Genomic DNA, 25,746 nt, shown 5'->3' with positions numbered 1-25,746 from the left:
AACTCTATTTTTATGACTGAATAAATTGAATCTATTTCAGTCAGCTCGACTATCTTAACTCGAAAATATACAAATTCAATGAAATAATGTTACTAAATATTAAAGGATAGTATCTCGTCCATGCGCGCTTTTCGAAAAGCGCTGGTTTCTGCAACCTGTGTCCTGTAGAATCTTAGATGGCACAGATTGCAGATGCATACATATGTATGCTTATGTGCATCAGATGAGGATCCAATGGGTACAGTCTAAAAGCAGGTGCCGGCATTATTTCGATATTTGCCAACCGGTATTGACTGGTATGCAAAGTTGGGATGCACGTGAAATCATATAAGGAATTCCGTTGGGGATTTTGTCATAAATCCTGATTGAAATTTGATGGGAAATGGGAGATGCTCTGAATAATTTCCGCATGGGTGGGCACATCTGACGAGTCGATAATCTCCTGTGAAGATGTTCCACGAGACAATATAGGATGAATTATATTTCATCATTAAATATAATTGTTTTATGGAACGACTGTGTTATTTTCCATTCGCAAGACAATTTAGTAATTAAATTTTAATAAATATTTGATTATAATATAATAAAAATATAAATATCTATCTCAACATAGAATATCAAATTGAAGCGTCACATATACATCTAAAACATTCAAAATATGACTTATCTAAATATCGATGTTATCATGATAGATAAAATATTTTTGTAAAGCTAATTTCGAGTATTAATTCAATAAATCTGTTGGTTTTCTCAAATGTATGACATGATTTGAATTTCCTTTTTCTAAATAATGAAACCCAGAGTGAATAATATCATAGCCGTATTAAATATTGTCAAGGGTAAATTGTACTAGTACGAAAACTGTTTTGATCAGATTTTTGTAAAAAATTAAAATTTTAAACATTTATTTCTTTGAAAGTATGCTGTTAATTAAGCTACTGCAGTTAAAATAAATCGTATAATTTCGGGTCATTATAACCATTGCTTAACAGGGTAAGAACATTTTTGTTGATCATTTTAGTTTAATTTTTGAAAAAAATTCACGACTTTGATAACTGTACAATAAATTACTTGTGGAAAAAATTTTTTGCATAATATTCACGCTTTAATGCCATTCGAATTATCCTTAAAATTTGTTGGTATCTTCCCAATAAAAGGACGAGATATTTAGGAATTTGAATTCTACTAGACCATTTTGTATCATGATCATATATTCATATAAGAATGATATATAATTAAAGTACGTACTTCTTTCATTTCAATTCGAATTTGAGAAACATATAGGAAATACATAAGATCTGATTCTACACAAACGTATTATTCCATACTCAAGCGTCCGAATCCGTGCTCATGCAGAATTAATTTTTTCATTAATATATTATGTTATATTAGATATATATATATATATATATATATATATATATATATATATATAAGATTTAAAAAACATACAGAATGTTTCCACATGCGAAATAAGAAAATTCGTAGGAAAGTTTCTTAAAAAATCTTTATACTTTTTATATTTTTCTTTCTTTCAAAAACATTTTAAAGATATGCTTTATTTAAAAAAAAACGATACGTCAATGTAAGATAATTACGTCTCCTATGCCGTTATCTGATAATACATATAAAACTCTTGTTGAGTATAGCATTTGTCTCATTCTTCGTAAACTTTTTTGTTACGTATAATATTTCTTTAATGTGTGTAATTACGTAATTACATTATAATATTTGTCGTCATTTTGATTGCGTGCGTATTTAGTTGCACCTTGTCTAAGCATCGGAATATTCTATATAATATACAAAAGATGATGATTTGTAAATTAAGTTCTCCATCTTACATAAAGTGATAAATATGTAGTTTGCGCTGAGCATGTTGCTAAAGAAAACTATATTAGTATCAGTAATTACGAGGTAATAGAGTTGAAGGCTTGTGTGAAATTTGTGGAACAGCATGGAGCAAACACGATAGTAGAGGATATTATTGATTTTTCCGTAACGTGGAGCTACCACTTGTGCCTAGATATATGCATGGGCATCGATAGAGTCACAGCGCAAAAGCGACAACATCCCGAAAGTAAAGGATATAACGGGAACTGTGCTGAAACGAGCATCCAACTCATAAAATGATGATAATTTATGTGATGCTATATGAGACTCACATTTGAAATAAGCAGCCATGCCCCCCGCGATTGCCAGCAAAGCTACCGCATTTACAAGGACCTGTGCGAATCTGAAACGAAGCCTCCCTCTTGTCACGTAATGACTGCTTGGTCTTCTTATATCTCTTATGATCTGTGAAGAAATATTCAAAATGAAAATACAGCCTGTGAACCTTACAAAAAATCTTCTTACTCATTTTAATGAAAACAGAAAATCTTTTTTTTTTATCTTAACGCAGCGAGAACATTATGAAGCTGGAATTTATTTTCAACCACTCAAAATGGTAGAGATAGAAGAATGAAATACTATTTCTGTTAGGAGTCGAAACAATTAGCGTTATTAAATTCAACACTAGTAGATATGTCTGTTAAAATAACAGTTAGTATAATGAGAAAACGGGTACATGTATTTTATAAGTTTCATTTAACAGTTTTTTAGTCTAGACGAGAAATAGTATTCGATATAGTATCGCTATTATTAATTAAGCAGTATTAAAATATTGAGGGTTTCTGAGACTCAATCATCAAACAATTTTCATGGTAGAGATGCGAGGTATCGTATACATATACATAGAGTTCACAAAAGGTAAAAGCAAGGTTTTATTCAAAAACAGAATCTCACCTTATGATGCAAAGACATATTGCTACCGCTGTGAAATCTTACGATGGTTTGTAGACTCGCTGGTGTACTAATGGACTTAGTAATCGGGCTCCCAGGAGGATTTTCAGTTTCTGGCGCTAATGCTCTATCTGCGACATAACAGACGATTTTGATGAGAAAGTAATAATTATAATCGTTATTAAATTGTACAAATTGTCTTGAACTGCACAGATTTATCTTCCTTATATTAATGTTTTCGTTGTAAATTCAAATTATCAGTTAAGCCTTTAATTTTGTTGGTGCATTTTGACTTGCAGATGAGAATTTGTTTAGAAAAGAAAGCAGTATGAAATGATAAAAGGTGTAGTTGAATATAAGTTGTGAAAATTAACATACCTGGGACCTTGCCATTGGATTGTTTGTGAGGTAGCAATGGAGCTTCCATGGTTTTACTGGTATAACTTGGCGAGCTCGTTTGGCTAAAGCTGTCAGATGATACATTACTGTCTTGTCTCACACTCATCGGTTTTGGGACAGGACTCTGACAAATGCTGCTCAGAGGTGGCGGCATATTTGTTTGCGTTGCTTTTGGTAACTTTTCTAATTTTTCATTACCGATCCTCTCTTTTTTGAGATTACTCTGGAGTATATTTCGAGCTCTTTCCATATCTATGTCATATTTGATACGTTGTTGGGACAATTCGTTAACATTCAACATTTTTTCATGAAGTCGCTTCTCAAGATCACGCGAAGTATTCTGAAGTTCATCAAATTTCAATCTCTCATGGAAACGGCTTTCAATATCCTGAATCCTTGCATTCTGCAACTCCTCTAACTTTATCTCCGTGTTCTGGAAAGTATTCCCATGCAATTGCCTCTCGAAATCGGATGCGGCAAATTGCAGCTCATCAGCCTGCAACTGCTCATGAAGCCTCGTACTGGAAACATATTCGAATGTTAGTTTAAGCAGAATTCTGCCAAAATGAAATATATGATTACACGGTCAAGAATGTGTGATTTCAGTTTTAAAATTAATGATTGTGTTTGGATAAAATTCGAAACTTGTCAGAGTACTTGGGATTCAAGCGTTTTTAGTGAGCAACTTAAGGGAATACGACACATCCGATCGAAGTCTTTCGTAGCATAAATAATGTAAAAGTTATTCAGAAACTTGGAGAAGATAGTTAAAATTTCTTGATCGAATGCATGAAAACTAATAAACTGTTTAAAGAAAATGTTACTTTATTTAGCTAATGAATGTTAAAAAAAAGAACGAGAAACTGATGGCGTGTTCCGATATAAGCTTTCAGTACTAGCAGCACTGTGCCTTCGTTCCGTTATAGGCTTGTACAGCACTGTAGCAGTGCTTAGTAACTTTGATGACATCATAGGTTTATCAAATTTTTTTACTGCGAGCGTCTGACCATAGGAGGGTTAGGCGCTCACTGTAATATGGGAAATCACATCCGCTTCCGGTGAAATTAGCGGGAAAGAATAGGAAAACGAACAGAGGAATATGGATACTGAACAATACTGAAATGGATACTGCGAATAGTGAAATCGTGTTAATTGATGCAGAGACAAATGTACCTTACATCATAAATATATCTCCCGCATCGATCGAAAAAGCAAAAAATGGTAAGTGAACAAATTTTTTAACCGAAATGAAATTACTCGAAGTAAAATTGATGACATTGATAACCTACGTTATAAAATTATTATTTTCAGATTTTTCTCGGAGAAATGTAAGTATAACACTATTTCATAATAATACCTTTTTATTCCGTATATCTACTCTACTAGAGTGCTTAATGCTTTCGACGCTGTGTGGCGCCACTGTTATTAATATACTGCAGATACTTTCCGTATTTCGTTATACAATTTGACCAATGCAACTGATAAAAACGGAACGGTCACACAGTATACAGTAATGACGTCATTTACACAGTACTGAAAGCTTATATCGGAACACGGTGAATAACTTAAATCCGAACTACGCCTAATTGCGCAGTAGAAAGTGCCGCCTCTTTATTTTTATCAGAGGTTCAAAAAAACCTTTCGACGCATAACTCCCATTTGATGCAGAATTGAAGGGCTAAAAATAAATTTTTAATTTTGAAAACTAACGTACCTTTCATTATGCAATGTATGCCTTTGCTCCTTAACGTCTCCCGTAGTTTCAAGGTCTCCAAATTTAACTCCCACGCTTCTAACAACTCTTTCGTGAAGTCTTTTCTCCAGGTCTCGTGACACCCTTTGCAATTCCGCGAAACTCGATCTATCAAAATCTTTTCCGTAGATAGCACACTTCTTATCGAAGCTCATGAAACAATCCTTACTGTTGGTCTTCCTAGAGAATTCAACATCAATGAGCTTCTTACTATCGAGTGCACCATAATGCCAAGAAGCTGGTGGAATTTTCGGTGGTGTCCCTCGAGACTCTTTCTGTATTATTGATTGATCGTAACTTTGTTTCTGATTCTTTGAATCACGTGGTTGCACGGTGGTTTTCGATATCGGAATTGGTCGCTCGTTCTTACTTCGTTTAGGGATGGTCGGTGGACGTAGTGGTATTGGCGGTGGCGCCACCTGCATGCAATATATTCCTGTTTCTCAAAAAAATTTTTTTACAATTTAGAAGGAAGTTTTCAATTAGTGAAAATTAAAGTCCTTTCATTGTCGCATATATTCAATTCTTTGTTAATGCTGATGTGACTTTGTGTATAGCGTTTTTAATTAATTTATCACTCAATACTATTACAATACTCAAAACAATAATATTACAAGTGGTGATGAACAGCATCAACAGCATTCATGACGATTATGATGTAATTCTTTGCATTTGAAAATACCGTCTCAGTTTTAAACTAATGATAATAAAATAGCGAAGGATTGTGTATATTTTTTGGTATTCATTTTAATGTGTAATTTTATAAGTACTGAAAGCAACTTTGCTTAGAACGAAATAGCATCATATGTAAAAGTAATAATATTTTTTTTAACCAAGGCAGACAGTTTTCACACGCATTTGGTAAATAGAATTAGGGTTTCATATTCGGTAGATTGATTTACAATATATACTAAACTACAGTAATCCCAAAAATTGGTAGAGATTCATGCCAAATAGGTGGCAAGAAACAGCCGGGATAAAAACTATTGACAATGGTAAGGTGGGACGAATTGAAGATATAGACCTAGGAAACTGCAGCGATTTCTGTCTGGATTCTGATAAATTCCTAGATGATTCCCATGGATTTCCATATGAGTTTTGATAAAATTTCAAGCTGCTTTCCATGGATTCCCAGATGAATTTTCACATGTTCCTCCATACATGATTTTCGCACTGAAATGGGTCTAACTGTGAATAATCCTATATAACCTAACGAGAGAGAGGGTCTTATAGGGGACCGTCACTGGTAGTGAGGGAGACGCTCTTACATAAGACTTCTCCGATACTTGACAAAAATGGCGTCCCGAACCAGGAGAAAAGACTACCTCCTCTATACTCGGATCTGGCTTGCCTCTCGACTGCTGGCCACGCCATTCTCGTTTCGCCACTCTTGTCCTAACTTCTCCCTGGGACATCATTAATTCCGCTCAGTGTACAACCGAGAAGGAGGTGATTCCTTATAGAAAAGTAAACTCAAATTGCAGAATAAATTTTTCCTTTACGCAATTTCATTTTTAAGAAATTCGACTTTAAAAATCCATCAGGTACACGTGCATTTGACTAATACTCGACTTAAGGGTCTCGATAGGGAGACTGTTTTCTTTCACATTTGTATACAATGTTATGATTTAAGGTGGTTTAAAATATTTTAAACAATATTTCAATCTTGAAAATAATGTATTTTATTAATTTACGTATTGTTGAAAATGCCAATCTAGTTTTTGCATACAAAATTGTGCTCGTCGAATCAGAGAGTTATGAACAATTCTTCGCGTGGCCTTAAACCACCTTAAGTCCTGACATTGTATACAAATATGAAAGAAAATATTGCCTAGAGATTTCTTAAGGCACATGTCCACTTTACAATTTTCGAAAAATCGATTTTTTTTACTTATTTCTCTTCTAAATTATCTCCAAATTGTGTGCGTAAAGTTTCAAGGTTGAATTCGAAACCAATAAAGAGTTATATTTTTTAAGAAGGATAGTTTTCAGGACTTTTTGTCTTGAGTATTGGCAGTTATGAGAACACTTGGTGTTTGTCAGGACGGGCCTGATAGCATTTAGATACGTAAGGTATACTGTCAGGACCATAAAGTGGCACTCACACCGAATTTCCCGAAAAAATGTTCATGCTACACACTCGCAGTTGTGATGGGCTAAGAAATGATTTCGTTAAGCTAGATTAGGTTAGAATTTTAATACGACATGTCTCAAGGTTTAGTTTTTTTTAGAAAAAAACATATGGGCTTGTTATTGTGAGTGGCACGTGTCCTCATAACTACCCTTTGACAAGTTTATATATATATGTATATATAACGGTTATATTATATATTCCCTTCTGTTAAAATACCGGCTTTTTTCTATACTAATAATACTTTCGGATTACGTGTACGTCCTCAGTACAGTTTGTGTTATCTTTGAAAACATTTGCGCATTGATTTCATCAAAATAGGTTATAATAAAGGTCCTAAAAAAACAAAACAACGAAAAAGAACAAGCGTCAAAACTTCGCATGAATTCCATGGCAATCAGTAAACATGTTTTTCTCGAAATGCGATTGTTTTAAATGGCCGACAGATTATCTCCGGTTCCACTTCTCCGCTTTTAGTAAAGTTTGCTGCGTTTTGTTCGTTGTTATGTTGACTATCGAAATCTACCATATTTTTTCCTAAAAAAACTTTTTACACAAATTTTGCGAGCAAAATTAGCCCAAAAAAAGAGCTTTTTTCAAACGTTCATAAAAATTTTTTTCTCGATTTTGAAATAATTGTGGTAAATTCCAGTGTGAGAAGACTTGATCTTTAAGATGCCGTTTGATTTTTTCATTTGTGACTTGCCAGTTCAGAGATAAACTGTCGGCCATGCAACGCTCTCTTTTTTTAGGACTCAATTTTGGCGCCCTCTACAATTTGGACAAAAAATAAAAATTGAAAAAAAATTCTCTATTTTTTAAAAGATTAAATAATATTTAACAAAAAAATTTGTATCATTATCTATAATACATATAAAGGTTCAGAAAAAAAAAATGTTGAAAATTAACGTTTTTCTTCCGTTTCTAAATTGGACATATACCTTAAGCCCAGTATTAGTCAAGTGCACGTGTATCAGACGGATTTTTAAAGTCGATTTTATTAAAAGTGAAGTTTTGTAAGACGCTGAAACTGGATCAATGTCGCCTCCACTTCTTTAAATAGAGTGATATGATTTTTGTTTTACAATAACAATACTCATGTTAAGCTGAGTTTAATGACTTCCGATCAAAGGTAATCAAGGTTACACAAGGTTAAAAACGATAAAATCTAAAAAATGAATGAAATAAGAAATTTTCTTTATTTATTACATTTGTTTTAATTTTAGATCACGGTTTTCAGTGACATTGGATACTATAACAAGACGGCTTACTTGAGAAGATGCTCAAAATGGTGGCCTTAAACTTGCAAACATTTGTTGACTCTTTTATGAAAAGTTCGTCGAACTACAGTCAACATTTCTAGTGTTATTTGAGCAAATGCTCGACATATTCTTTCCTTTATGTCTTCAGGTGTAGCATGAACAACCGCTATCACACGCTCTTTTGTAAACCCCCACAAGAAGTAATCAAATGACGTTAAATCAGGTGACTAGGGTGGCCGGGTTATTGTATTTCCTCGTCCTATCCATTTTTCGTTGAAAATTGTGTTCATCATTTGTGTTAAATACAGTGCACCTTGGGGTGCGAAAGTTCATGTATGCAGGCGGAAAAGGAACAACAGTAATTGATAATGTGTTCTTGTATTATACGTTCATGCTAGACGTGAAAAGAGTGTTATATCTTCAAGGTTATCTCTAAGTGTCGAGACGTGAGGACTTCACGCTTACCAGCGTCCATCGTCAAGGGTTCTATTCCTTATCTCAATATTAAGAAGCTCTTGAGGGAGCACAAAGGAGATAGGAACCTTTGGGTTCTTATACGACGCTTTACTTCCAAAAGTCGTGAGGAACATTGCCATATATTTGCATTTGACTTATAAAGTCATGCCAATGCCAAAATGCTTACGCGTTAACTCTGACTATTCACCGTCCTGAAAGACAAAAGTGAATACAGGAAAGAATCGAGGGTTCGAAGTGAATTGAACATATACTCAACAAAGAGACTTCAACTTGACCGGGGCAAGTGCTCCTTAAGCAGTATTAGATAATTATTAATCGATTGCATTGGAAATAGAAAAAGTGCTCATCAAACATTATCAAATAATCGTTAATCGATTATATCGGAAATGGAGCAACAGTTCGACAGTATGTATTATAATAAGTAACGGTTTCTCTACACTTGGAGTTATAATCTATATAGCACCTTACCCACAATAGAGCTAATTAATGAAAGAACGTAATATAAAGCAGAAGACTTTACAGTAGTAGCTGGAATAAAATATGACCATCTGCCGCCACAGGTAGACCCAAATATCAAGCAGCCGATGAACAAAGAAGAAGTAAGAGTTAAGTAAAAGTAAGTTCAGAAAGAATCATTAATATGGAGTAACGAAAGTATTGAGAAAATCAAGAAGAAAGCAAGAGCAATGAAGTATACAAAAATAGAACAAAGAAGAATATAGCACGGACTGAGGGACAACGTAATAATGTCGTTAAAGAAGAAGTAGGAGAATTTGAAAAACAGAAAGAAATGATGGGATAAAGAATGCAAGAAAGAGCAAAGAGAGGTGAAGGAAGCTTTTCAAAGAAGAGAAATCTTTTGAAAAATTTGAGTAGGCAAAAGGGAAAGAGAAGAACAAGAGGAAGAAGAAAGAGATATCCAAAACATAAAGTCAGAGCAGAAAACATGGAAATGTATCGATGAAGATAGGAAGAAGAGAGCAATTACAAGGGAAAATATAACATTGTACGAAGGGCAAACACATTTTAGGTTATTGTTACATAGAGACAAGAAGGAGAAATGGACGTAGAAAGAGAGAAGAATAAAAACAAAAGAGAAGGTATAATTCAAAGAAGAAGAGACTCAGGATGTGTCAGCAAACGACAAGGAAGCAGAACTTACGAATAAAGAGATTGAAAGGCAAATAAAATAATTAAAGAAGACGAAAGCTCTACGAGCAGGTGAAATCCAAAACGAAGCGTGGATATATGCAAAGAGAAATACAAGGAACAAGCTAAAAGAATATTTATGAAGAATCTGGAGTTGAGAAGGTCTTCCAGAGGAGTGGAGAGAAGTAGTAATACCACCGTTACATAAAAAAATAGATATTTAGGATATGAAGAATTACATAGGAATAACCTTACTTTATATAGGTTGTGACGTTGTGAATACACCAGTCGCGGTTCTCGGCGAGTATGTGTTCGGAGAACACATATGTAACAGAGAACAAAGTCAAAAGTGTAGTCGCATGCAATTCATACTAAAGGACATTGAATTGATAGAGCCTTCAATAGCATTGTGGTTATATGATACTTTTCTTTGCAGGGTATCTAAGTTATGCTTGTAAATATTTGTACAAGTACAGTCAGTACACATCTGCGTATTTTATGATGTAGCACCAGCTCATTATTTTAATTGTATTTCAAAATTACCTATAACGTCTTCGCTACTCTTTTTTTAGCACTACTGCTTCTTATATTTAATTATGATTTAATGGTCATTTGATAATTAATAAAAGATTCCTTATTGATTCTTTTCCCGCCCTTTCGCTTTGCCCTTAATGTTCTTTCTCCCTTTCACTCCTTTCACCAATTTACCTCTCTCTTTCCACTCTCTCCTTCTTCCTAGTTTTGTCTCTAAAATTACTTGACTTATTCACTGTACGTGTACCTGTCTCGTAGTCCTAAGCGGAAGTCTCGAAGAAATTCTTATTTCGTGTAAAATGCATCAGAAATTTAACTTAAACTGCTAATTACCAATAGAAGATCAAGGCTCTCAATAGGATAAATATTTCGCTTTGGGAATAATAACCTAGTGCTGGACGGATTATAAAATCCTATGTGCAAAACGCGCATCACGTGCCACACAAAAAGACGGCACTGCAGCCCTCGGAACAAATACAGTATCGCACTACATATCTATTCTACAAAATAATAATTTACGTACTGAGCAGCCAATTTACAACAGCGTTTTTTTTAAACTAACCAAATAAAAAATTCCATCTTTATGTTTTAAAATTGATTAACGTATATTTTAATCGATCATTCTTTCTAAAATCAGTTAGATAATTTCTAGTCCTAACGAATATTTTATAATAACACCAAATTACTTCTAAATCAATTATAATTTTTTAATAAAATTCTCGCTTTATAAACAAACCTGTTTCTCTTCAATAGCAATAAAAATTTCCAAAATCAGCCAGTTTATTTCAAATCTGAAGTTAACGTCTTCCGAAATTGACCAGTTTGCTCACTAACCAAGATGTCATTTTCTCAAATGATGAATATCTTTCTAAATCAGACAATTCTTTCTTAAACCAGTCAGTCTATACTATAATCCCCCAAAAGACACTTACATGTAAAAAACTACGCCAAGTACAGGAGTGCCGTGTATTCCTCTAATAAAACGTATTGATATCAGATTATTGATACCAAGTACATAAGTCACTACATGTTTGCCTATTATATATGCGACACCTGGACACAGGAAACTACGGAGAGGAACACCTGGACTTCCTATATTTCTAAAAACTGTCACCTAAAATATGAGGAACTATGCCGAAGCATACATAGATATACATACACCCATATACGCCCGCTCCACATGAATGCTATTAAAAACTGAATAATTCCATACTGTTGTAAAAACACCCTTATACTAACTGGAAATTCGGTATGAACGGTAGCTTCGCGTATAAAGTGTATTTGATTGTGTTGTGTATTCGTAAATTACTAACACCATACAGAGTACAAATAGGTAAAGAAGGCACAACTGTCAGCGTCATCTGTCGTGTAAAAAATGCGATGGACGTGCGAAGACGACGACGACGATGACGACGGACCTGAAATAAAATCATCACGCTAGCCATGTGAATACGTCCTGATCCCGTACACGAATCGTATTGAATTTGCTGGCAATCAATTCAGAACCCTTGATTCCTAGAATGAATGTATTAATACATTTTTCTCACATACAGCCGTTCATAAGATATTTGAGTCGAAACACAGGTACAAGAGATGCTTCGAGTAAAGAGTCTCGGGGGGCCGTGCCCCGTACGGCGGGTTGCCTGTACTCGACCGAGGCTCTTGAACTGATCATCGTGTAAATTTCAGCGCGGCAATGCGCCCTTTCCCAATGATATAAGTTTTTTTAAACCAAAAAACTATTCCGTGGAAATATTCTTATTTTTTAAATCGATCATATAGTATCCTATCTACACAGCTTATTTTAATCTTCGTAAGCATTGACGAACGACAACCAACATTTTCCTAAAGCACTTAACATACTTTTTAAACTGACCATTGTTTTCATAAAGCCAAGTCACTTTTCCTATTCAGTAGTGTGACGATACTATTAATTGATGTATTGATTCACTGCATTATATCTTTCTATATATTGTAATAAAAATGTTATTATGAACTCCTCCCCACCATTTGGCTTGAGGGCACCAGTTGCCTGGAGAATAATTGCGAATAATATTATGTATTGTATATTTTAGTGTTTTAAGGATATTGCAATTAGGATAAGGCCCCTTCTCCTCACTCCTCCATCCCCTTCTCATTCCCTACGGTATTAGCTCGGAAGCAGCGAAGACCATGTACGAGGAGCAGCCACTAAAGTTGAGAATGAAGAGAGAGTGACTACGTTGTCGAGGCAGCGGTATACGGGGAAGGCATGGGCAGGATAAACACTGATTGAGACCACCAAAGAGAGATTGAGGCCTAATAGTCGGCCAGTCACCCTGACCACATATGGATGCAGCACCCGGTACAATCCCGTCACACGAGTAGTCACCAGATCCGTGTGACAGCGGTGGAGCCCCCTTCCTAGAACTTCGCGGATACAACCAGGTGGAGATTTTGATAGGTCATGGAGGCCACCATCTTTCCCGGCGCACCGGCGGGAACCCAGCACTGTACCACGACGCAGCGAGGCCCTGGGAGGACTGCCCGGACCGTGCTGATCAAAAGCACCAGAGCCTTGTCATGCCCGAACTGCGGAAAAATGCCGAAGCGCGTAGCCCTCTCAGTCCAGTGGTCCAACAAATCCCCGAGGCCCTGGAGACCCACCAAGGGAAATGAGGACCGAAAACAATGAAGACTTCTTCACATCAAGCCAGGCGTTCAGTGCGAATGTGGGAGCTTTGCGAATTTAACACCTTTAAGTCAGAGTGCGATTTTGGATTATCATGTGTTGCGGATCATTTGAGTGAGTTCTTTAAATATTTTGTTGACTTCCCCTTTTTCCCTTTTCTCTCTTGCCCTTTTCTTTTGCGCCCCTTTTATATTTTATAGTTCCCTTCTGGGTTTTTCCCAACCGTCGCACGTGGGTCGAGTAATGTATTGCGTTCGGATTTGTTAACCCTTTTCTCTCCCCACCCCACCTTCGCCTTTTTGATTTCGAAAATCCGAGGTAAATACTAAGAAACCGTTGCGTTCCGGAATCTGCCCCCTAAGATATACCCCTCCACCCCCCTGTTAGCCGTGCTATGGAGTCAACTAGAGTAAATATTCGAGGATCTTCAGAGGTCACTCGACGGTGCTATACCGTGACAGTAGCTGGCGCCTAAGTATCGTTTTTCAAAATTATTTAGTGACGGTAACTCCTCCTTTCCGACCTACCCCCCTTGACTACCATTCCATCCCTACTTTCTCGACTCCCCGTTCCACCGACCCGTTTGAAAATCCCAGTTCCGTTGCGACACTTCGTGCTCCTAAGCAAGCTCCCTTCTTACTATTGTTTCGGTTACCTAGTTTAGTTTCGTATTGCGTATTTCGAATTCTGTTATTTTTTATTAGTCTACTTTCTCTTTTTTTTTTTCTTTGTACCGGCAATTATAACCTGCAGTAATTATATTCTTTTGCATTAGACCCCATGTTCCATTCTTTTGCTTACCCTTCCCTTTTGCGATTGATGTTCTTGCGACTGACCTGGGTTCTAGTTGATCCCAGAATTAAGTCACAATGTATATTAGCCAATGAACCTTATTCTCATTCGTATTTAATTAAGTCTTCACAATTACCTTTGGCTGCATCTATATATTTATGTTCGTATCTTTAACTGTTAAAAACAGTAAATTCACACACATCACCCGTATCACATGTCCACAGATGAATTTTTTTTATTTCGTTGTTATTAAAATGTCGTGTAGAAGAATATGTAAACAAATATTATGACTTGTGTTACGACGCTCAAGTTAAAACTTTCCTTTATCTGAAAATTCAACTATTCAGCACTATCACCATACATTCTTGAAAACATTCTTGAAAACATTCATTTATCAACTATAAATTTTAATGCCAGAAAAGCACTTATCTTTAACATTGTTTATTTAAAATATATTCATTCAATAGTTCAATTTTAGAATAGAAAAAAGTAAGGACAAAAACGTTGAAACTAACATCGATAGACAATTTTTTTCATTTCATGAAAATCATGCGAAATTGAATCAATTAAAAATATTCGCTGATTTAGCTATTTAATGTACTTAAATAATTAATTGTATACAATGTAAGATTTATATTGCCTTAATAAAATACAGAGACATTTCATAGGTATACAACCAATAATACAAGAAAGGATTTTGCAGTATAGATCGGCATGCACTATTAACATTCAAAATATACGTAAGATATCATTCGTATGTGATGAAAGCAAAGAAGATGGAAATTTATAGTAGTATATTGATGAACTTACAAGGAACATTTGGTAGGTGCCCGCCTCTGATTTTCTTCGTTTCCATATGTCTTGTAGTAGTCGATAAACTAAACGACACGTATTTACTCTAGAAAATTTCATTTCTCATCTTTCTGTTGCTTGAGCTGCCTTGTAATTGTCTTTCACTTATTTTATCAAGTTTTGTAATCGCTCTGTGATTCACACAATCGTAAAATATAGTTTACCTTTAGTTAGACTACATCTTACTCTAACGAGTGTCACATCATTGCATCTAACGAGAAACCTTTGGTAAGTGTCCACCTCGGATTTTTTTCTTTTTCACATATGTTGTAGTAGTCGATAAACTAAGCGACATGTATTTTTTCTTATCGGTCCAAATTTGGGGGGGGGGGGGTGAAACCGCCCCCCAAAATTGTGGAACTAAACACCCATTTAATTATTTCTCAGGTAACAGCGTTATCTTTCACAATGAAACCAACTGAAAATATTTCCTCACAACGAGAGATCAGAAATGTGATTTTCTCAAATTTGTCGAATAATTTTTATGGGGGTGAACTATCCCAAAATTATTTTTCATTATATAAAAAAATGCCGAACAGGCGTAAATTCGCGCCAAAAAATTTGGAAAAAATATATGTTGCTCGCGATAAATAAATAAACTTTATGTGTTTTTGCGTTACATAAGTTAAAACTTTTAGAAGACGCCTTACGTTGGGAAAAATTTATTTCAAATGTAATTTGAGTGCCTAATATAAGTTCATTTATTTTATGAAAACATACCAACAGTGAACTGCATTTATGGTTGTATTGTATAATCCAAAATAGTTTTTGGAGTAGTTCACCCCCTTACAAATGATTTTGAAAAATTTGAGAAAATCACATTTTTGATATCTCATTGTGAGGAAATTTTTCCAGTTGGTTTCATTGTGAAAGATACCGCTGTTATATATGAAATAATTAAATGGGTGTTTAGTTCCACAATTTTCGAAGGCGGTTTTCACCCCCAAAAACCCAATTTGGACCGATAAGAAAAAATACATGTCGCTTAGTTTATCGACTACTACAACATATGTGAAAAAGAAAAAAATCCGAGGTGGACACTTACCAAAGGTTTCTCGTTAGATGCAATGATGTGACACTCGTTAGAGTAAGATGTAGTCTAACTAAAGGTAAACTATATTTTACGATTGTGTGAATCACAGAGCGATTACAAAACTTGATAAAATAAGTGAAAGACAATTACAAGGCAGCTCAAGCAACAGAAAGATGAGAAATGAAATTTTCTAGAGTAGCCTGAAATTACAGCCGAATTACATTAAAGAGATACCGTTGGAGTTGCAGAATGGCGACGTGGTATGGGAGGTGCGACATCGTTTCCGGTTGGTGGTGGTTCAGGAAATAATGACGTCCGTGCCGGCAAACCTACACTGTGTGTTCTGCTCTGCCTGAAATTTAGTTAATTATAGGATACAACATGGCAAGATAACGAAATCGAATAATTTTTTTTCAAGAATCTTTCATATTAAATATCTGTTTATACTTTCAATTTCCATTGTTACTTATGAATTAATTAAGTAGTGGCGATTGCATACTCCATAGAGTGGTGTCTAATAAATACAAGTTTGATAAAATTTTAGATATTGGATGCAATTATCACCAAAAGATGTAAGGACGCGGATTTATAATTATAATTGTAGATTTCCGATTTGTGACCCTCAATTGAAGTGTTAATATAGTGAATCAGTTTTCTTGTGTAAACTAATAAGAATTAAATATTTATTTTATCTGTCTATGAGTTTTGAATGCTGGAATTCAGCTATGAAAAATTGAGACCGATCCGGTTATTTAATTCCTTTTGACAAAGTCGCAAATCACAGTAAGAGTATACCAGTAAGATTATTGAGATAACTATACGAACATATGATTTTACATCGTTATAATATCTAATGGCTGTCTTTTTATTTATTATTCTATTTAGTATTGCATAATTAAAAAATGAAAGTGAACACGTTGTCTGCTAGTTTAGATTTGGTAATTTCCGATTAATCCTAATGTTCAACAACATGTCGCCGTTACAAGTCAACGTGCTAACATCATAATATAATTAACATTATGGGTTTCACATTCTTTCATTTATTAAACGAGGTTACACTGCCACGATGAACGGAATCGTTCTCTTGCGTTTATCTTCAGCTGGTGGGTTTTACGTGAATAACCCGTGACATGGTGGCATGTATTATGCCTAAAGGTTTATTCAGAACTATTGTACCATCTGAGACTGGTTCTAGCATAGAAATCAATTGGATGGGTTCATTTTATTTAATGTTATTCTCTTAGATAACCCTACACGTGTGATTTAGAACTATTCCCTATGTCGGTTGCAGTTGCATGGCGAGGTAATGATGTTATATATTACAGCATTGATAATAAACTAATCAGTAGTCTCGCTAGGAAGTGTAACCTCAGCACGTTACTCAGTCCATTGCCGATGCAGCCTACTCAGCTGTTAGCTACCCTATTATGACAGACTATAACAATTCCTAAAAAGTGTTAGCAGAAAATTACTGACAAGGAAGGTACCTGGGGTGTCCCTTATTATCCATCAAAGAAATATCTTATTATCCATCAAAGTCTATTCAGAATTCGCTCTTAAGATCACTAACAGAGTCACTATTAGTTAAAAGTGACTGCGCCGAGTTGTTAGTGACCGTATTCAGAACTCGCTTTTAAGCCGCTTTTAGCTAAAGGTACGCTAACAGGGATCAACGTCTTGTAACATGTACTTTCAACCGCGTTCGGAATCATTCGGGAAGACTCGGGCATATTCGATTATGTCCGGGAGTATTCGGTGGCATTCGGAAAGCGCGAACTTCATATTTGGTGAAAACAGCAACCATATTTGAAATTCGAAATTCAACTGCTCCCTTTCTTGAAGCCAAGCTAATAATATTCAATTAATACGTTAAAACTATTATAAGACAGGCATGACATGAAAATGAAAAAAATAAATAAATGGTTGTAGATTATCATGGAACGAAAGGAGAATTTCACCCTCGAAGAAAAAGCATTAGTCATACAATTTGTAAGCGACAATCGTGATATACTAGAGAATAAAGCAAATAATGCTTGATTGCAAAAGAGTAGAAGAGACAAATGAATGAAACTACCAGAGAAAATGGCAGCGACTGGAATTAAGAGGGAATGGAAAGATATAAGAGATGCATAGCAACGGTGGAAACTCACAGCAAAGAAGACTATTTCTTGCTATCGCAAGCGTGCGAGTGGTACAGGTGGAGGTTCTGCTCTCTCAAAACCTTCTGGGCTCGATTTCAAAATCAATAAAATTTGGCTGGAAAATTTTGTGGAGGATGAAGATCCCCACAAATCTGATAGCCTCTGAGCATTCAACACGGCCGAAATGCCTAAGGATGACGTCACGTACGAAACGGATCACGTCTCTCTCGAAAAACTTGCCGATTTCTTACTCTCATTTCATTAACTTCGCGGACTTCAATTATCTCGGCAATAGCCACCATCTGGTCCACCATATTTGAGCGACCTGTCACTTTAAACATGCCCCTGCCCACATCTTCGAATAGCTCGCTGTTAGTCCCACGATGGCGCCTAATAGCGCGCTGTTAAATGCTTAAAAGCGGTTCTGAATAGGCTTTTTCGCTAATAGCGCGCTACTAGCTGTTAGTGACCTTAAGAGTGACCATAAAAGCGGTTCTGAATACGGTCACCTTTAAACTCACTAACAAATCATTTAAAAGCGCGCTATTAGATAAGAGACACGTATTTTTTTATCGGCGGGAAAACGGTTTTAAAGGCTGAAATCAACCCCCAAATTTGGGCTCCGCGAGGGCGGTTTCCGCAGTTTCCCACATTTCCAGTCGAGATATTTAAATGAGACCAATTGGAGGATAATCTTTATGATGAATAACGAAAAATGCATTTCAGTCGGTTCTGGTGGGTGATGCATACAAATTTATAGGAGTTGAAAAGTGCAACATTTTTCTAACAAAAAAAGCTATCGATTTAGGAGTTTAAGGAGTGAACCACCCCTATTCCGGGGAAAACAATTACCGCGTTTCACTTGTCCGACTGAAAAAGTTAAACTATTAAGGAATTGCTTATTTTTTATATTTAAAGTCACATTGTAATAAGAACATGAGCATAAATATTTACAAATATTGAAATTCAATGTGATTATACGGTCCATTGGGATAACGCACGAAGAGTCGATTCTCATTGCTGGTACTCACCATCATTTGAAAGGAATCATTATCATACTTCAATACTTTCACTGTCCTCGCCGGTAAAAACGTTGAGAATGCGTTTTCTACGTCAACGTTCAATCTTAATCCATATTTTGTTTGAACCTTTTTCACTTTGGTTATTCCATATTCTTTTTGAATATCCGGTTCCGCCAATTTCTTCATCCGAAGAAAATAATCCATTCGTCCGATTACGTTGATTTTCGAAAAATGTCGCTTCAGATTATGAATCTTCAAACGTTTCACGAGATCGTCACTGTCCATCTTCACTTGAATTATACTTTTGACTTCTTCAATGTTCTTCAAAAGAGTTCTTATTCGAACTTGCAGCTCACGCCTTTTCTCAATATTTTGCATCGGTGAAATAGTAACGACAGGCTGATGAAGAGGCGTTTAGCTCACCCTTTTATAGGACACTCTTCATTGTCTGAAGTTTGCTAATTATTATTTTTAAATAAACTCCATCTTATGACGCAATTACTCCTGAATCGAACGCGCAAAAATTCCTGGAACCGCTTTTTCGGCAATTCGCAAAGCGTCGTTCGTCGTCTCTTTGATGTTCGCCGACACGACGCGGGTGAGTTGCGAGATAACGTTCAAGGTCGATGTAACGAGAACGTAAATCGTCGACGGTTTCAGAACATCTTTAGGGATTGGAAGAAAGAGGGATGCTGTAAAACATTACACAAGAGGGCTGAAAACCATCCTGCATGATTTAGCACGGATACGAACTGTCGCAGGTTCTAGAAGATTCTCGGTCGCACGCACTTCTCAAAATTTAATGAAAAATTCCTGGAATTGAACTGAAATTTCTGCAATCAGGGAGGCTCGATGACGTAGACCCAGATAATTCGGGAGTCCACGGCACCAACTTATCACGGATACGACCCTATGAAGGATCCTAAAATGTCGGTAAATGTCGGTGCAGGAATGTAAATCCAGAACCTGCCTTGCTCTACTATTGGTGTACACAGAAGTCTGGTATCGTGCAGTTTTCCAGCCAATTATCCATGTAAGTTTTGCAAGGTATCCCAAAAAAGACTTAAATTATAAACAATTGAAAAAATTGACTTAATTAGAACGGTTGCAAATTATGATGATGTTAAATTGAACGATATGAGCAAGACTGGTATTTCGGAGTATTGCATTTTTAAGAAATTCCTTGCATTCGACTGAGAATTCTGCTCCTGATAGCGCAAGATTTTCTTGAAGGGGTTGATCCTTACAATATATTTCAAATGATCTTATAATTTATCGATCAATCAAAATTATTTATTCTCAACCAACTAAATAAACGTATGGGAGGATTTGACCTCGGGCCTGTTGACTCTGGAACTAGATTTCTTTTTCTTAGAAAAGAAAAACTGCAATTACATCAATTAGAAATATTTGCTTCAGAAAGATCGACATTTCTGAAATACTTTGGTCTTATAGTGGAATATCTGATTCTAGAAAATAATGATTATTGGAGGCTGTATATTTGTTGACGTAAAATATTTGATACACTGACCTGTCGTTCATTTACCGTACAAGACTTAATATATTTAGAAACCATTTTCAAAGAACATGAAGAAATTTGTATATAATTATTTGGTAGCGCATTGAACCCGAAGTATTAGTTTATTTTGCATTACCTCGGTGTGATGTGATCTGTCGGTCCTATAATAACTGTTTAGTGTATGCGTTATGAGAGAAAACTTACGGCGTATATTTCTTGTTCTCGTATAAACTTGCCCTATAGTGAAAAGTCAACTGCAATATTGCGATGGATTTATGAATAAAATTGGCCTCAAACATAAAAAACTCTTTCGTCCTAATAACACTTTAAATGATAAAAAAAACTCCTTTGTTACCAGATTCAATTATCTATTACCTAGTTCTTTTCACAGTACATCATGGATAAATTGAAAAGTTACTTTATAAACCAAAAATGATTTTGAACGTTTGAAGTGAAAATGCTTTGCCTTTTTTTGTCATTATCACTTTAGTTTGCCTTGATAAGAATGAAGAAATATTTTTTATACTTCTTTTGTTAAACACAATGGCCTTTAACACTCACGTAAATGCGTAGTCGTACTGAGAGATTTTTGGTCACGCTATTCATACACTTGTACAATAATGCGGCCACTTTTGTTCATAACCATTGTTTTCTTACATTCAACAGTGTTCGAAACTTTATCACATATTTTTTAAACCGGACATCAATATCACGAATCCGATAGTTAACCTACGACACCTTCGACTGCCCACCCATCGTCCGTGCATCCGCATGTTAGGCGAGCACCGGCTAATTCTTTCCTCATCGGGAGCTGACGAGCCGGTATGATCTGCGGGTGGAGCAGGCTGAACTCCGCCAAAATAAGAGTTCGAGTCTGAAGTCAGAAGTCCGCCAAATAAGAGAATTTTTCAGGACTCGTAAAATAAAGAAACGCAACCGTAGTTGCTGATTGTTGGGGTCCCGTACAATCATTAAATGCAACTAGATGCACGAACGGGAGGGAACGGGTACGGAAATGCACGGCTGCTCAGACTGCTAGGTTGAAGTAGAGAGGGCCGGAGTAAGCGTCAAATAAATAGTGCAGGAAAGAGACAGTAATTGGCCGAGAACATAACAGAACGAATCGGAGCTATAAAATCGAAATCCCTCCACCAATTAATAAATTGGAAATCCTTATCGGAACTGGCTCAGCTTATTCATGAAGACCGAGAACTGTATCCGGGAGACACTCAGGTGGGCAGGGCACCACTTTATAGCACTGCACGTCGAAAACAGACATGAAAAATTCGTAGGATGTTCTTAACGTGTCGAGAACGAACGCGATAACTACACTATTGAAAACTTTCTGTATCGTATGGGAAACACAGCTAGGAAAACTATCAGCATATAGCACAGGAGCGCGAGCCAGCTCTAGACCCCTCGATCGGTGTCCCAAGTGTAACGGATTACCGACTGAGTTCTTAGGTAATTCCAAAAATGTCCATAATATAGCGGAACAATCGAAATATTTATTCCCTCGTGGTTACTTGTCGTGTAAATTAAACCGCCAACCGCGTAACTCTTTTCTTTTACCTTTAGACACGAGATAAGGCACACGTGTAAAATTTCGGAGCACAATAGGTAACTCAGCCAATTTATTAAGTTTATCCATTTTTAACTCAAACAGTTATATTTTTTGTATTTCTTTCTCCTATATACAGCCAGTCAAATTTCTTAGACAACAGGGCTATTTTCCTAGAGCGATCATACGATATAACTTGAAATATTAATGGGAAATCCTTAATGGAGGGTAGCAAGTACCATACGAAATTCATCTCCGTAACTGACAGAAGCTATAACATGGAAATATCATCAGACGAGCTCCAAGTTTTATCCAATTACCACTGCAGTTAAAAATTACAAAAGATAAATTATCGATATCTATTATATATAGAATTGAAGTGAGTATATTTGCATGAATGATTATGGAGTGTTATTTTAAATTTGAATAGAATTTTTGGTTCCCTCGTTGTATGTATGTATATTGTGATCGGAAAATATTTTTTTTGTCACCGATAAGTAATCCGAGATTAATAAACGAGAATCACAATAGTCAGAGAGTCCAAGAATGATGCTCGGTAATGAAATCTTAAAAATAGGCTTTCTCCATGAACATGAGATATGGCAAGGTTGCTGGGCTCCAGACACCTGGAAGGTTTCGAAGCACCGACCTATTGTTAGTACACTCCGCGATATCCTGGCTACTCAGTCCACGAGAATGATAGAGGGGCTGGTCTTTATGACACACACACGGGAAGGATTCGTACACGAAAAATCAAGATGCCAGAAATTTAGTAACAGTAAGAAAAGAATAACGAAATATATTGATACGACGCTCTCTTGAGTGGGAAATAAATTACAAGATCGATAATATTTGGGACAAACCAAATTTGGCAATGATAATGGATAAGCGAGAATACGGCAAAAGAACAATAGAGGATATGAGAAGGCAAAGGGTATCGTTCCGGGCAAACACGGATTATAGCAAAGGCGGTAAGAAATCTACTATTACGGAACGATCCCGGTAATTATAATGCTTATTCGGGCGGCCAACAGGCCTGAGCAAAATACGAAAACGCAAAATGGTAATGACGCGAAATAACACACGCAGAGAAAGTCAACATCAAATAAATATGCAATACAAAGTCAGCCGGGAAGCGGTAGACAATGGATTCGTTCGTACTCCAGGGCACTAGATAACTCAGATATAAATTAAATAGAGAATAACTTAGTATACGATACAATATAATCAGTCACAAATCATGGAACGAAATCTCAGCATAGAATACTCGTCAAACGGTAAGGCTAACGCCGGACGGGAATGTTTAACGTATGTCACCGGAATCGTTGCCGATTCCGGGCATAACTACTGGCTTTACTATAATATGCTGGCTCGTTAATAAATCAGATGGTAAAAGGGTAACTTAAGGGCTCTCCTCACGACGATACCGGATACCGGGAACAGATACCCAAAAGATAGAAAATTACTTTACACAATAGATAGTACCGATAAAATAGTACGGTAATAACGGGCACTCGCACGAACGGTAAGCGGACGAATGAAAAGTTGCTCCCTTGATTGGTGGTGGTGGTGACGTCCCGATAGTTTTTTCGCCTCCCGCTGATTGGTCTGCGCCTGCCCCTCCGAGGGCGGCTGCACTGATTTCGGGGCCCACGGTATCGCGCGAAGTTCGAATCACGGGAATTTCTCTCGCCGGTATTTTCTTGGCTATGTTGACTTTCGGAATATCTCTCTTTGTCAGGAAAGTAGTAATATCGACGAGACACTGGAAGTCGTCTGGTATAATAACCATTGCAGTACACTAGGGCGGCAGACCTTCCCGCATTGGCCTCGCGATTGCCAACACCGGCATCTATCTGGTTTCCACATACTTCGATGACTCCCCGGAGCTTCCTCTGACGTCTGACGGATAGACGTCTGACGGACTCCACCTAGGTTTTATCCAAATGTCAGGAATTTCTTCTCGGGCCCTCCAAGCCAAGTCACGGCCCTGGGCCCTGACTCTGCGTCATAGACGGGACAGATATTGACGGCACCGCCGTTCGTGGCGACGCATGCGGTCAGTTGGTAAGTTTTCAGCGGCTTCCTCGGGATTCTTGGTCCTCTACGCATGCTTTCCTGCAGGTCGACTCGAAGCGTTAGTGATATCCTCCCGTTACACCCGCCTTCTTTGCGACCATGGGGCCCTTCCATCTGGCATCACCCTCGATCTTCCCATCTTCCTTCTTTAAGGCCGCTGGAACTCCAGTTTTCCGGGAAAGTTGTTCGGTTCGAATGGCCGCCATGCCACGTTTGACATAGGTACAAAATAAAATACAATTATTTATGCTATTTTAACAGAACCTTTAAAGACCCTGGAGCGTCGATTGTCAGTGCGAGTGCCTTATAAAACGAGACGTAAATTCGTCTCGTAACACACAAAACGGTATCCTACCATTAGTGGCGGGACATGCAAAATGTAACGTCACAATATATATACGGTGATCAGTGCCGTTAACGGATTTTTCTTTTCACGTAAAACGATCTGTTTAGTTCTGTATATCATTTAAATTTTGATCACGTTTTTATAAACGTCTCTATATCCAAATGCGTAACCTAATACAGCCATAATGTTATACCAATTTTAAATTATTTTCGATGTTAGCAATTGCATTAATGAAAGGTAATATACGAGGGTTTTTCCAAAAGTAATGCACAGCGCACTCTAGCGGGCGTTGTAGACAACGTATACAGCTGATCGAAGCGTCAATGTGTAGATTGAAGTCTCAAGAACACGTTGGTATCATGTAGTAGTGGGATTTGTTTAAAGAGAAAATGCCAAAAATTCGAGAAGATAACGGGAATAGTCTATCGGGTTGGACTGCAGCAATAGAGCAACGTAACAGCATCCACTGTAACAGCTGACGGCCACCCTGCGCACGGACTGTCTTCGATATTTGCTCACCCTTCTCGAAACTTCGTGTGTCACCCCTGAAATGTGCTACGATTCACAGTAAACCTTCCACACGCTTCTTTTAACGCGGCATGAATTTCGGGCACTTTTTTACCGCGCACTTTTCGATGCGAGTATACGCACGTTGCTCTATTGCTGCAATCCGATCCAACTGACTGTTCTCGTTGCCTTCTCGAATTTTTGGCATTTTCTCTTAAACAGAATCCGACTACCATATGATACCCACATGTTCTTGAGACAACTGACGCTTCGATCAGCTGTCTATGTTGCATACAACGCCCGCTACAGTGCGCTGTGCATTACTTTTGCGAGAACCCTCGTATTATTATTTGTTCTACGTGAAATTGAAACATTCTACAAGACAGACTGCCTTGACAATAGTCAAATTTGAAAACTAATTATTTTGATTGGTCAAGATCCTTGTAGTCGATAATTATTATCCTTTCTGTCGAGTCGTCCCTTTAACCAAATCGAGAGCGTTTCTCAGCAAATCGGTACGTAAGAGATCGGAGATCCTCCACGGCCGCTTCTTTAGGGCATCGGGCGACAGCCGGGCACGACATCCTTAACTCACACTCCACCCGCTCTACAGTCCTTTGTCTTTATTTAGCGGGGCGCCGGTATCTCACCCAGACCTCTGCCGGTCCGTCGAGACTTCTCCGTCGAGTATTCTCCTGTGCCGGGCAAGTCGGTACGTCGAGACTATTTCTCCACGG

At 37.0% G+C, this 25,746-nt stretch overlaps 1 protein-coding gene across 10 annotated transcripts in view; it reads right to left on the bottom strand.

Annotated features, from left to right (window-relative positions):
• LOC107274502 overlaps positions 1-25,746 on the bottom strand; it is a 75,005-nt gene that overhangs the window by 4,839 nt on the left and 44,420 nt on the right. For 4 of the 10 annotated variants that reach the window (XM_025091876.1, XM_025091875.1, XM_025091874.1 and 1 more), the window contains exons 3-7: positions 16,069-16,186; positions 4,895-5,352; positions 3,160-3,701; positions 2,785-2,912; positions 2,163-2,295 (exon numbers count right to left, since the gene is read on the bottom strand). In XM_025091876.1, the coding sequence (XP_024947644.1) occupies positions 2,163-2,295; positions 2,785-2,912; positions 3,160-3,701; positions 4,895-5,352; positions 16,069-16,186 (1,379 nt within the window). Of the gene's footprint in view, positions 1-111; positions 246-1,562; positions 2,296-2,784; positions 2,913-3,159; positions 3,702-4,894; positions 5,354-16,055; positions 16,188-25,746 lie in introns of those variants that run through there. The other 6 variants (XM_025091872.1, XM_015753734.2, XM_025091871.1 and 3 more) reach the window with 6 other exon arrangements.

The sequence above is a fragment of the Cephus cinctus genome, unplaced genomic scaffold (genome assembly GCF_000341935.2).
Source record: "Cephus cinctus unplaced genomic scaffold, Ccin1 Ccin1_scaffold0099, whole genome shotgun sequence".
In the NCBI taxonomy this organism is placed as follows: Eukaryota; Metazoa; Arthropoda; class Insecta; order Hymenoptera; family Cephidae; genus Cephus; species Cephus cinctus.
The sequence above is the reverse complement of the archived record's forward strand: the minus strand, read 5'-3'. Positions and strand labels throughout refer to the sequence as shown.